Here is a 14,315-nt window from a genome sequence, read left to right as displayed (position 1 = left end):
AGCCTAAACCCTTTACACTGCAACTTGCTCACCTCTTTGTAATTGCCTTCTTCCATAATCTCCAGTTCCTCAAGGTAGCAGCTGATGGCGTCATCTGGACACTTGAGATCAGAGTATGTTATTGCCAGAGAAACGTAGATGGGTGATAGTTCTTTGTGAGACATTCCTGCAGATTTGGCCAATTCAAGCTAGACAAGAAGACAAAACTGCTTAGTAACCCTTGTTTGCCCTTAAAACTTTAAATTCTCTCACTTGATAACAATGGTTTGTACACCCTGATCCTAAATGGCCCATTTTTTACTTAATCTTCTTAAACCAAAATCAAACAGCTTAGAGTAAAGCAGTCCTAAGTGACTTTGGCCTGCAAGGATATGAAGGAGATTATTATTTTACTGGGCAGCGGTTCAATCCCCGAACTCAGCATTACAAGTGGTTTAAGTTGGTTCTCTACTTTGCTCTGAGAGGTTTTTCTCTGGGTATAGTACTACTAGGTTCTACTAGGTAAATAATTAGTTTAGAGGCAGGGTGGAAAAGGGGAAATTAAAGGGGTCAATGCTATGGTCAAGGCAGGCGAGTCTGAGTCCAAAAAAAAATTCTAACATATTCCACTTACGCGTCATTCTCTTAGAGCGAGTTTCAATTGAGTGTCGTAAAATCAAAACCAAAGTAATTACTTTGGCCAACCAAAAAGGACAGGGACAGTCCAGTAAACCAATCACAACTCAAAGTAATTACATATAGCTGACACAAAGGGCAGGAAATGTGCATACACAAGCCATGATTGGTTTTGGTTTCACTTCTGATTTATTGAAAAAATGGAGCGAGAACTTTGAACCAATCACTGAGTAAAGTAATGCAAAATCAAAGCAATTCACTAATTGCTTTTGACACTCAATTGAAAACCGCTCTATACAGTGTACTTTACCTCTTTCTTATAACAACCAAGAGCTTTAGTGTATGCCTTTGCCTGGCAGTACAGGTCACCCAGCTGATCCAGAATTTTCACCTGATTGTCCAGAGGATATTCGGACAACTTTGCATGTTTGCGTTGACACCTTGCTCCTTTAATGGCTAATCGCGAAAAAAAAATCTCTACATTAATAACTGGGGACATGGGTTGTTCTTATCTACAGTTATGTATTGTGCCATACACTACACAATCTCCTATGCAGCAATTCTTTGTGTGCTCATGCAACACTCCTCCCCACACAAACAACGGCTGCTAAATTCTTTTAAACATTCCATCCATTAGTAGAGCTGTCTGCTTATGAGAGGGTCCGTTAGCAGAGAGTTGACTTAGTGTAATTATTAGTTTTGTCCTTTTGCCCCCAACATAGCACTTGGAAATACTTAAGAATCACTAAGAGTACATTAGCAAAGTACCTAGGTTTTAGCCAATGGTCACGGAGAGAATTGCACCCTAAATCTACCAACCCCAAATTATACTTAAGAGAGGGTAAAAAAAAAACGGACCAAATAACCTTAAATAATTCTTATTGTAACAGTAAGAACACTAGATACAGCAATGGTTACCGGTAATTGATTTCATTTCTCTTCTAAGCCAAGGTTTGCCACTTTTTAAGTATTTCATGCTTCCCATGAAAACATTGTACATAGTTAATACGTAAACTGACCACTTGAATAACAATGTGTTTGGGCTGCCTGCGATTCAGTGAGATGAACATTATTTTTTTGATAACATTACTACCTGTTGCTAAGTTGGATTTAAGTTCTTCCATATCATCTGATCTTTTAGTCTTGATGATCTGATAAGCTTTTTTCAAATTAAGACGAGCAGCTGAAAACTCTCCCAATTTTAGAAAAACCTGCAAAATGAAGAGAAGACCCGCACAGCATCAACACATCCATCTCACCTTAATAGGCCCTTTCCATGGCCATTTCACGTGACCTTGACAATCACACAAAAATGGTCGTGATACAAAAGAGATACCAGAAATGGAAAGAACATGATGAAATTAGTAAGAATGTCCATTTTGAGGCCACTGACATTTATGTGATTTTAACGCTTAAAAAATTTACTGACATTAATGTGGAAAACAGCCGCTGGATGGCAAGCTCCAGCTCACAATTCTTTTACATTTTCAAACTTTCAAACCACTCAAAAACCTCGCACTTACACGTCAATGGCCTCAAAATTGACCTTCTTACTAACTTCATCACACTCTTTCCATTTCTGGCATATACTTTGTACCACGACCATTTTTCATGATTAATAAACAAGGTCATGTGACACAGTCATGCAAAGGGCCTATTATTTTTCTGGTGAAGGAAGTTGCCTTTTTGTTAAACTTACATCCCATTTGATTAACGCATTGACTCCAGGAAGTGAGACTTGTCTACTGGGGGCCTATAGGGTGGCTGAAGGGTCAATGGGTTAACATCCAAAGGTTGTAGGTTGGTAGTAATTCTTTCCTCTCCTATGTTTCAAGCAGTTACCTTGTAACTACTGCACAAAATATTTTACATGGAGTAACAATGGCCAACAAAATCGTAAATTAAAAAGAGGACCCTTAAAGTGCACATTTTCTTAGACGACACAAGATATTTCATGTAAACTGACTTGGTGACCAAGAGTTGTCAGCTCTATACAGTGTAAGTCTACAAGGCTCTTTAGGAGGCACAGGTGAAAACAAAAAAAACAAAAACCTAACTTGGTAGGAAAAAAGTCCAACATAACTGGTTGTAATTTACTCAGAAGATAGGAACATGAACTGTTCCACATTGGAATTCCTGCTGTATTGGTGACACTTATGGGTTACGAACAAGCTACTTACAAAAGATCACTTCTATAGTGTTATCACTCGTGATCAGTAACCTTGTTTTTTTCACCAAAACAAAAGAAAAGTTAACATTTGCATGATAATAGAGCTCAATTCCCGGAGGATTAGTTGGGTACGCTAACATGGCTGCTGTCCCATTGTTTAGGTTCACCAACATGGCCGCCGTGACATCATGTGAAAACACTCTATACAGTAATCACGTTTACGGAGATTGTCTCCAGACCCTAACACAAACCTACCTCCCATACGTTGGCCACAGCACTCAGAATACAGTTATATAATATCGGAAAAATTGATGATGCCTCAACAAAATGGTACTGTCAGCTATAGATGGAATGCATAAATGGCCGCCAAAAATGTCTTCTTTTGTTTATGCACTAATTGAACTGACTAGCCTCCCTCTCAAGAAACATTTCTTTTGTATTTTGTCCATGCAAACGAGGCTAGTAAGTCTAATTAGCACATAAACAAAAGAATATTTTTTTGGCCGCCATTAATGCATTTGGTCTATACACCTGTTAATTTTTAATGATCAAGTTGGGGTTGACTTTGGCACTGACATCATATCATTACTCTTAAATCTAAAGTATGAAGGGATCAATACCTTTCCTAACATATCTAAAGCATCTGCTTCATGAAACTTGTTGTTATCATGTCTAGCCACCAGCAAAGCCTGCTCAAAACACCTTAACGCATGTGCATCATCATTTGATTTCATCTGAATACTCCCAATAGAAAGCAGACAACGATACTCTGTATCCCTCAGTCCCTGGTCTCTACAGTCAAAACATAGAAAAAACAGCCTATCAATTTTCATAAACTCACTAATAATTCAAAAGCCTATTGACCTATCAAGTGGTAGATAATACATCACGTGCAGTGACTTTATATCGATAAAACCTCCTCCTTATTAGTACCTGTAATCCATGTTTTATAATAATAAAAATAATAATAATAATAATTATTATTATTATTACTATTATTATTATTATTATTATTATTATTATTATTATTATTATTATTATTATTCAATGAGCCTGAGGTGAATAATTACATAGGTGATTTTTTGAAAATAATGCATTTTCTTTAAAACAATAAATTATTAATCTCTTCGTCTGTCACCTCAACTAAAAGGCTTGCAGCCATGAAAAAAAAAGATTACGAGGTGATTATCGTGTAATAATCACCTCAAGTCCAACCAATCAGCACAAAGAATTTTCATTTATCACCTGGGTGGTTTAATGAGGCTAAATATCATTAAGGCAAAGTTAAAACCAAGCCAATGCAGTGGTTTCTCCTGAGGTATTTGGGGGGACTCCAGGGAGGTTTGCAGGGGCATTGCCAAGTGCTTTGCCTTGAGTCACCTTGTTGCTTACTCACTTGCTTTTGGTCTCTGGAAAACCTGGTTCTTCATTTGCTTTATCGCCTATTTTCTACAGAGGGAAAGCACTACTTCGTATTTTTTTCACTAATAATGAGTTTATGCCGCTGAAACACACAACTTGCAACAGTTTGAAATGCTTATTTTGACATGGCCACTGACCCAGAAAAACACAAACTCAGGTCTTTCTCTTGTCAGTCCACAACTTTCTGTGTCAAGTTCTTCTTCAGCAGGCTCAGCTAATATTGCGCTCAGTTCATCTTCGGCCCTGGTTTATCTCTGGAATCATTATCTGCTTCCATTGTCGATGCAATATGTCTGCTCCTTGACTCAGGATGCCCCAATGATCAGACTACAGATTTATCCTCGCCGGCCCCTATGTCTTCGGCTACGTCCACTATTTTCTTGCCGGGCCCAGTTTGCCAGTGGCCTCTTCCACTGCACAATTACCAGCTTCTCCTGGCACAGGTAGCCCTATGTTGGTTCCTTCCTTTGTTAATACGTTTACCTCACCAACAATGTCATTGCTCAGCTTGCCTGTGAACTTGCTCACACCATGTGCTTCATCCTTTTTGCTTGGATCATAATCCCAACCCTCCTTGTCGTCCCTTCAGCAGCCATTCATTGTTGCCCATGGGCATCTCGCTGGTTCCATACAAAATAGTTCCACAGATCGTTGCTGTAAAGTTAACCGATCTCACTGAACTTCTCTTGGTTAACTTGAGAGAAAGCAAGCCAGAGCCTTAGCTTCTTTTTTATGGCAGAGTTGTCTTAACATCTTCTACTAAGTGCCCCAAGAGCAAAATTGAAGATATCGTTGCTTGGTCAGAAGCCTTTTCCATCTCATTTTGATCTTACACACATACCACCAATTCCAAGGCAACGCCTGATTGGCGGCTTACATGTACATGCAGCTGCCGCTCAACTCACCAGTTGGTCCAGTTTCGACGTTTAGATGCTTAACTTTCATGTGGCTGGCTCTAGCATTCGACATTCCTTCACAGAACCAAGTGGGAGTTCTTCTGCAGTTGACTGCAAGTCTTGGAATAATGGTTTTTGCATGGCACCCTCTAGCATGTGCTGCTTTGCGAATTGTTGCTCTGTTTGTTCTTCCAGCTATTGTGCCGTAGATCATCCTCAACACAAGAGGCAAACAACCAGACCCCCAAGCTCCAATAGCCAGAAGAAAAAACAAAATTAGGATTGCTCAATTTATGCCACCTCTATAACTACATTCTGGTTGTGTGATATTTAGATATGACAGATGATTGTTTGCCTGTTGACTTTCCTTTTTACTGGAAGGGGTTGCTAGAGTTGCATTTTTTGACACAGTAACTTTATTGCCGTTTTTCCTTCTTATCAACTTTTCCACATGATTCAATGAGCATTTACATCTTGGAGCGTAATCTTCCCATACCCTTGCCCATTAATTTGGGACAATGTTTTTTCTTTCAGTGATATAAGGGATATGATGATTTGTCTTTTTGTTTTTTTTCTTTCAGTTTTGCTATCTTGCAAACATGTTGCCATACCTATTATCTATTATAGTATCAAATTACCTTTCCTAGTTTAGGGTATCCAGCAATAAATTAAATATAAATTATTCTATTAAGGTTCATTTTCCTTCTCCCTTTCTCTTGCAGTTTCTGTGAACTTGCCTCCAGTGTCCCAGGTTTCTTTAATGTTAGCAGGTTCGCCCTCAAGCTTCAGCACCACCCTGACCAGGCCTTGGTGTCTGTGGTCCTTCAGGGTCTTTTACAAGTGAAAAAGTTTTCATTTAGGCTTCAACCCTGGTAACTCCCTACATTCCTCAAAAAAGAACAAGGCATCTGCTTACCAGCATCCTAATATCATTGACGTGTATTTATAACACAAAGTGGCATTGGGACGTGTAGCTGGTCCATTCCTTTACCCTCCAATTTGGATATAATGCATTTTCGTAGCTTTGGTGTTGTACCTAAAAAGGGCCCATTAAGTGGCCTCTTATTCTGGACGTGTCATCTCCTATTGGTGCAAGTGTTAATAAACTAAGGAATCAAACCTGAGGATTACCCACTTCAATATATACAAGTCGACGACATCATTAAGATGATCCGCAAATATGGTAAAGGGGACTTGATGGCCACGTTTGACATTGAGTCTACACATCACAACATTGTTGTTCACCCCTGTGACCGGTACCTCCTTTGGCATGAAATGGCATTCAAGCATTATGTGGACTTCTTCAGTTTGTATGGCTCTTGGCTTACCTCTTCACCCTGCAAAGAAGGTGGGTCCTACCACTTGCATGTTTACCCTGGGCATCAAACTTTTTTCTGTCAACCAATTGGCCTGTTTGCCAAATGACAAAATGGATCCTCAGCTTAATCTCCTCCAACATTAAGCTTCGTATCCGTGGTGTACCAAAAGACATCTACAATCCATTATTGGCCATCTGCAACACGCTGGTAAAGTGGTTTGGCCTGGTTGTGCCTATACCCTGCATGATCAATCTGCTCTGACATTTCTGCCGAGATGACCATCCCATCCGTGTCAGCTCTGAATTTAAGAAAGATCTGCAGTGGTGGCTCCAGTACTTGGCTTCCTGGAATGATGTTTACTTTTGGGTTTACCCAGGCCTTTCTCCTACAGTCAACTTGGAGATGTCCAGTGATGATACCAGGTCTCTGGGGTTTGGGGCAGTCTTCGGCTCACACTGGCTATATGGCAAATAGCCGTCAGTATTTTAGTCCTTGTCTATTGAGTATGGGGAACTCTTTCCCATAATTGTCTCAGCTCATGTATGGGGTTCCTCCTGGTTTAGACAAGTTGTGCTTTTCCAATATGACAATGAATCTGTGGTGTATATTTTGAACTCTTGTACCTCTACAACCCTTTATGTTATGCATCTTCTCTGCTCACTTCTGATGACAGTTCCTACACATAATTTCATATTTACTGCTCAGCACGTTGCTGGTTCTGACAATAAGATCCCTGATGCCTTGTCTCATTTTAATTGGCAGGCCTTTCGTCGTCTGGCTCCGCATGCTGATCAACATCCTACAGTCATCCTGCCTCACTTGTGGGAGAGGTTAACTTACCAAGCCTAGCAAAGGACTGCCTTGCCCTGATGGCCCAGGATTTGGCTTCCTCTACGCATCATACTTTGTTTTGTCAATTTTTGTTCTCAAGCCACGGCTCCACCCCAATGGTTCTCCATGTCCTTCTGGTGAGGGAATCCTTTGCTTGTTCCCTACCCATCTCTCCTCTTCGCTTCATTCATCTTCCATCAAGATTGACGACGAGTCCTGTGAGGGATAAAGCAGACTCAAGGATCACCAGGTTCCCCTCTCCTTCCTATTACAGACCACCACATGCTTGTTATAAACAAGTCACTCTCTTTTGCCAACCAAGATCATGTCACATTCTGGGCCGCATACACTCTTTCCCGTTTTGGTTTTCTCTGCTCCCTGGACCGAATTTAGTTTCATCCTTATCAGCCTTCAACCCCATCATCCACCGGTCAGTCAGTAACATTGCTGTGGATTCTCTCGCCTTGCCTTCCTGCCTTCAAATTAGCATCAAAGCCTAAGACTGACCTTTTCTCTTCCTGCCTTCAAATTATCAGGCTTGGCTTGCTGCTCGGCCCCACACGTCTTGCTTGGGTTGTGGGTATTGGTGCTTGAGGTAATTTCTTGGGGTAAGGATGGTCCCATGGCCTCCGGTCCACAGACCCTCCTCTTTCCAACCACCTGCTTGCTTGGTGAATACCCTTGGTAGGTGGACTGTGGCTCAGATGCCATGGTGACCTAGTGCTTCTCTCTAATGCTACCTTAATTAACAGTGCTCACGAACCCTGCAGTAAATTGGTGTAGTGTTTTAATACTAATTATTATTATTGTCGCCACAAAATTAACACTTACCTGGCAATGACCAGTGCCTTTTCCATGAAACTCTTTGCCCTAGTACAGTCTTCCTGGGAGTCCTTCTCATATGTGAGACCAAGGTTCAAATACAACCTTGATTTCATTTCCAACAACTGCTTGTTAGAAACAGTTCCCCCCTGCAGTTTCTCAACGGCAGATAAACTTTTTAAATAAGCTGCTTGAGACTCCAACAAATACTCTTCCTGTTCATCAGGGCTAATAGCATCACCTGAATGAACAAACCATGTGCGTCCAATTGTAGCTAATGCTCGCTGTTCCTCAACAAGGTTGTTTGCAGACTGTGCAAGCTGCCAATCAAGAATAAAATATATAAATAAGAAATAAAATCATTGTTTGCTCTCCTTGAAAAACCTAAAAAGGCAGACTTAGGAAAATATGTACATTGGGTTGATCCAGAGGATAATATCCATACCTCCTCCACAACAATAATAATAATAATAATAATAATAATAATAATAATAATAATAATAATAATTCTTGACTTTCTGAGAGCACTGCTTAGCCTCACCCCCAAACCTGGGAGTAGGGTGGTCTCAATGACTGTGGATGTCTGCATTCTTCCCAAAATCTTTGTAATAATTATAATAAAAATTATAAATATAATACTGAACATTCAGGATTCACAATAGCATTTTGAACAGCCGTTGCGGTGCTAATTTCAGCCATAACAGTGCAAGAGACTTACTCAATGATCTACTGATCATCAATCAAGATGGTTTTTATAGGCGTTACACTTAGTAGTGACACCCGCGACAGGTGTTACGGTTTATGGGTTCAATTGAGAACCCTGATTATTTCAAGTATATTTAGTGTTGAAGTACTTATCCTGGGATGCTGTGCAGAATCAAATCAAATCAAAACATGTTAATTTATTATCAAACCATAGGTTGGGGTTTGACGATACGGGAAAACTACCTTGGGTTCCAGAGGAATTTTTTTGCAAGGTCCGAGACAAAGCTACGTATGTCAAAGGAAAAGACAGAGGACTGAAAAAAAAACCTTTCGTGGCACAGTCCAGAGCCTCAGTTCCATGCAGAAAGTCAGTTCAGATTTCTCGGCAAACCAGTTTTGGCCTGCCTAGGGGACGCACTGAAGTACATCACCGAACATTCCTGGAATTTGTCATTACACTGTTTTCATAATTTTGGAGCAATTTAAGTGATATTGTGTTGATTTTTAGGTTGCGTTTTGATTTATTTGGGGAGAACTTGTTTTCCAAAGAGCAAAACGTTATTGTCAAACATGTTTTAAAACAGGATTTCAACACCAAAGAGATCACAATTGCCTAAAGTGCAGTACAGAACACTTCAAAATGTGAGAATATCTCCCTTCCCTGTTTCATCACTTAAGTCCTGCATTCCCATTGGCAAGCTCAGCTTTTTCTCTTGAATTTCTAAAGAGTTAATTTTCTTGATGTCTCGAACTGGACACTTGACAAAGAGGTATCCACACCAACTTTTCATCTTGATTCTTTATTTCTCTTTGAGACTTCTTAATCCCTGGATCTTGTAACACCTCTGAACTCTCTATAAAGCACTCTTACTACAATTACATGTACTCCGGTAACCCCTCTCGATGCACAACTGACAGACAACAACACCTCCATCAAAATCCACTTTTCTAATATATATATACTAATTATTCTGAATATAGTTAATTTCATCTAACACTTGTGTATCACATAATTCTAGCATTTTCCATGACTTTCACCATTAAGCATGACAGCAGTTTTCATGTAATCTTGAATGTTCTGGATCTTGTAACACCTCTGAACTCTCTATAAAGCACTCTTACTACAATCACATGTACTCCGGTAACCCCTCTCTATGCACAACTGACAGACAACAACAACTCCATCAAAATCCACTTTTCTATATATACTAATTATTCTGAATATAGTTAATTTCATCTAACACTTGTGTATCACATAATTGTAGCATTTTCCATGACTTTCACCACTAAGCATGACAGCAGTTTTCATGTAATCTTGAATGTTCTGAAAAACTCACTTAACATCACACCTATAACTAGAAGGCTTCAGAATCTAGATTCATCACATCGATCACTGTCAAATTAGCTTGAGAGACCTCTCTCAAAGGCGAATTGATAAGCAAATTTAACTACATGTACACGTACGATTAAAATAGTTTTTTCGCATTGTCAAAGCCGTTATTCTGGCTTCGAGGCATCACATTGTAAGCTTCCTCGCCTGTTGAGAAGCTCTCTCTTAAGTGGTTTTGATTTCTGAATTGATTTCGGGAGAATGTTCTTTTTCTCTCAGGCTGAAGTCACACAAAGCTGTTTGTTGCATTGTGTGACTGTTGAAAACCAGTTTTTTGATTTATCCAATCAGAAACTCTCTCAAATGTAATGTCCAATCTGCGAACAAGTTCAATTTTTGAGCTGATTTCCCGCTTAAAACTGACGCTGCCGGCTTGTGCCACCAAAGGTAGTTTTTTTCAGTTTTCAGTCATTGCCTCTGATTCGCGTAGCACTCTCTCGGACCTTTGAAAAAAATTCCTCTGGCACCCGGGGGTAGCACCCGGGGATAGGGAAAACCAGAGTACCCAGTGAAAAACCTCCCAGGGCAGAGTAGAGAACCAGGGAAGTGAACCTGGGCCACATTGGTGGGAGGCAAGTACTCTCACCACTGCACCACTGCTGCTTCCTATATTCTAGTCAATTCAATACTAGAGACATCCACTTTCTGAACCTCTCCTCATGGCTTGAGACAAATATTATTGCCAACTAGCTAAGGCAAAAAAAACTAAATTTTCAAACATAGTTTTGACTTTGAGTGCACAGCTTTAGTTTGAGTTTTGCAACAGCAACAATTTCACATTATTGCTTACTGGAAAAGTACTGGATGTACCTCAAGATGTAAATTTTGATGGAACAGGGCTTCTTTGTACTTCTTCAATGCACATAGGCACTCTCCTACTTTCCTGTGAGCAACAGCACTTCCAATTGTATCCTGGGTTGCTTCAGATAACTGTACTTCTCTGGAGTGTTCTTTCACAGCCTTTTCAAAGTATCCTACATGTATGTAAATCACAAAATAATAATTGTTTGTATGTAAAAATCACTGGCTAAAATTACGTCTCTCCAAAACTCTTCACCTCCTTGAGTCTTTGGTGGCGGAGCAGCTCTTGTAAGTGGGCAGTTTTTAATTATTTGTCTTGCAGACTGACTGCTGAGCAGATGATTAGTGTAGGTCTCTGTTTTCACTGTTAAGTCTTTTGTTTTCATATTAGGCAGCAAGCCAATCACATTCTCCCACACAGGGGCTGCTACTGTACAATGCCCTGATAATTTACACCACTCAGGCAAAAGCCATATAACTTTAGAACAATTAACACACTCAGGTAACAGGAAAAAACTATTTCTACCACAATTGCTTGTAATCTTGCAATCTGATTGACTAATTTGCCATTGTCGATAAGAGTCTAGACAACGCTGCTCGTGTCATGCTTGCATCAATTTGTCACCCAATGTAATAGTCAATCAGGAACGCTCATTTTGGGAAATAAACCATAATTATTGCGAGAAAGTTATAGACAACGCTAGCTCTTACTTTGTCATGATTTTGGTCACGCTTTAAAGTAAAGCCTTCCTTCGGCGTTGAATATTGTGGTAAAAAACAAATCAAAAGTGGTTCAGCCTTGTCCGTACTCTTATCAACAACGATATTCGTGAGTACACTCTATTGGGAAGCTATTCCACACCTGGGTGTTAGATAGCTTATTGGCGGCCTTAATATTCGCCACACCTACCTCAGCACAAATGGTAAATAAATAAGATGTTATTACATTCAATATAGCCTTGGTGTAAATCATATTAGCGAGGAAAAAAGGACAACTAGCTAGCCTGAAGCAAAGGCTTTGATTCAAACCATATACTTACAATACTATTATTTGAATATACTTTACTTCTCAGTATGGTTTCCAAAGTAGGCACATTCACACAAAGGGTGGTATTGCACATTTTAACCCTTTGACGGGTAAACCGGCCTAAACTGGCCAGACTTACTATTTTACTCTGTTTAACGCCAGATGATTTACTCGTCAATGGGGAACCCCCAGGAGTCATTGGGTTAAATGATATTTATTTGAACATGGAAATTGGAAAATTTACTTGCGGCATATTTATTGACTTGAAGAAGGCATTTGATGCTGTATATCCTTCTTACAAAACATCAAAATTATGGTATCAGAGGTATTGTGCATGACTAGTTTAGGTCTTATTTAACTGGCTGCAAACAATACACCAACATCATTGCTAGTACCAGAAATGTAAAACTCCACCTTGAGAAGCTGACACCACTAAAGCAGTGCTTCGATTAATATTTATATTTTAAAATTATCTGTGCTCACTGTCATCTCGACTTTTTGTGTACCTCTTCCAAAACACTCTAATATTCAGAGGTTTCATTAGAAGCCGGCCACCGGCGGTATACTGCCGTCTGTTTGTCAGAAATTTGTCTCTCACCGCCGGCTACTCTGCCTTGATTTTCACTCAAACCCTTGTAAAAGATAAGAGTGACCCCACTTACATTGATTACCCCAGTTATCTACTGCACAAGTTATTGAAACCCCTGAATATTGTCTTATTTAATCTTCACATGACCTAATAATCATATTAATTATGTCTTCATACCATATTGAGCTAGCAATTCCCCCACAGCATTGCAGAGTTTGGCCTCTTCAGCCAAATCTCCTTTGTCTTGAGCCCTCAGTTTTTGCTTGTTGAGTTCTAACAATTTTAAAAATTAATAATAATTTTCATATCTAGGAAGGCAGAAGAACATCAACTGTGACAACACAATAACTGAACAGTCAATTACAAAATAAAGGGCATTTTTACATGGCTTTTTTGTTGTCATGGTAACTTATTATGTCACATTGATGAGTGTACCTTGTAAGGGGGGTGGCTCTTATTACATGTAAACTGTTAAACCATTGCTAAGGACCCCTTCAAACTCAGCAAGTTAAGTATGTTTTTCACAAATTTTTAATGCAACTGTATGAGAACATTCTACTGTAGCACAAAAACTGTAGCATGGATTTTTTAATACCTTATTTCTAGAAAAAATTATGTCATAAGGCCCTCCTTTGATACCATTTTTCAAAAATTAATATCAGTTACATTTTTTTGTCCAAATGGAACTTCCATGCACACAGTTTACAAAAAATGATGGGGCAGTTCCTGTGGTGTACAGTGGCCATGTGGTGTACAGAACAATGCAGTAAAATGCCTTTGGGAATTTGACTCTATTATTATGCAAAACTTGTGGGGCCATTTTCTATTGCTTTTTACACCAAAATGGCCGTCTCAACAAGTGGTTTTAAACCAGGAATAGGTTGTTATTTTTCCTGGTGCTGACTGACAGAAACTTGATCCCCCGGAACAATAGTTCAGTCACCGGTGGAACAAAACCCTGTGAGTCCGCCCCAAGTATATGTGGAATCATACTCATTTATTTTGGTAAGCATCAACCCAGTTTGGTGTTTCCTGGGGTGAAGGGATCGATACTGGAATTTCAAGAGACCTCACTCCATTTCTACTTCTGCAAAAGCTTCTGCAACATCCAGGAATGGTGTGCTGTAGTAGACTTAATCTTACAGCTGAGAAATTCCCACACAAAAAGAATACGTACGCTTCAGCTCTCTTTGAAGACTTGCTTCCATTTGCAAAGGTCGATCTTTAGCGTTCACGAGTTTTTATCTCTAGGAAAAGACCAACTGCGACAGTGACAGTCGATGTAAAGACACAATACCACACTGATCATATCCGTTTCTGTTCTTAGTATTACTTTCGCAAGGCTATAAAACTGCTGATCGTCGTGTTTTGTCCTGATTTACATGTAACACGAAGTGCACAGAGTGGAACAACTGTACTCTTTTCAAAATGGAGGATCGTTCCCGCGTTCCTGCTGCAAGCCGCTGATTTTTCGCGGGCGGTGCCGGCTAAAACGCCCCCACAATTCTTCTCGTACCCTGCGACTTTTTGTTGACGAAAGTAGAAAGATTGGGGCCCGTAATTTGGGTCGTAATTTGGTTGCTTTGCTGTTGTATTTAGTTGAATGTCGCACCAAAAATCAACTACCAGTTAGTCTGAGAGTGACGCGGACCCAAGAAAAGCTGTGTGGGATTGAATTCTTCCCAGTGCGAGGTCATCACTCAGAATTCTCAACTCACGGATAGTCAA

The 14,315-nt window shown here is 39.8% G+C and overlaps 2 protein-coding genes across 3 annotated transcripts in view; one reads left to right on the top strand and one right to left on the bottom strand.

Annotated features, from left to right (window-relative positions):
* The window catches only part of LOC137996942 (tonsoku-like protein), a 37,929-nt gene extending 23,898 nt beyond the window's left edge, over positions 1–14,031 (bottom strand). Inside the window, exons 1-8 of one of the 2 annotated variants that reach the window (XM_068842593.1) lie at positions 13,765–14,031; positions 12,765–12,860; positions 10,981–11,144; positions 8,085–8,395; positions 3,406–3,577; positions 1,709–1,826; positions 926–1,071; positions 33–188 (exon numbers count right to left, since the gene is read on the bottom strand). In XM_068842593.1, the coding sequence (XP_068698694.1) occupies positions 33–188; positions 926–1,071; positions 1,709–1,826; positions 3,406–3,577; positions 8,085–8,395; positions 10,981–11,144; positions 12,765–12,860; positions 13,765–13,795 (1,194 nt within the window). In that variant the 5' untranslated portion in view covers positions 13,796–14,031. Of the gene's footprint in view, positions 1–32; positions 189–925; positions 1,072–1,708; positions 1,827–3,405; positions 3,578–8,084; positions 8,396–10,980; positions 11,145–12,764; positions 12,861–13,580 lie in introns of both variants that reach the window. The other variant, XM_068842602.1, reaches the window with a different exon arrangement.
* Positions 14,032–14,102: 71 nt separating this feature from the next.
* Positions 14,103–14,315, top strand: part of LOC137996963 (ubiquitin-conjugating enzyme E2Q-like protein 1) — a 3,786-nt gene continuing 3,573 nt past the window's right edge. Inside the window, exon 1 of the mRNA XM_068842628.1 lies at positions 14,103–14,315. This exon is cut by the window's right edge and continues 3,573 nt beyond it. The gene's annotated coding sequence lies outside the window, so the exon portion shown is untranslated.

This window comes from Montipora foliosa, chromosome 1 (assembly GCF_036669935.1).
Source record: "Montipora foliosa isolate CH-2021 chromosome 1, ASM3666993v2, whole genome shotgun sequence".
Classification (NCBI taxonomy): Eukaryota; Metazoa; Cnidaria; class Anthozoa; order Scleractinia; family Acroporidae; genus Montipora; species Montipora foliosa.
Note: the sequence above shows the minus strand (reverse complement) of the source record. Positions and strands in the feature narration are given on the sequence as shown.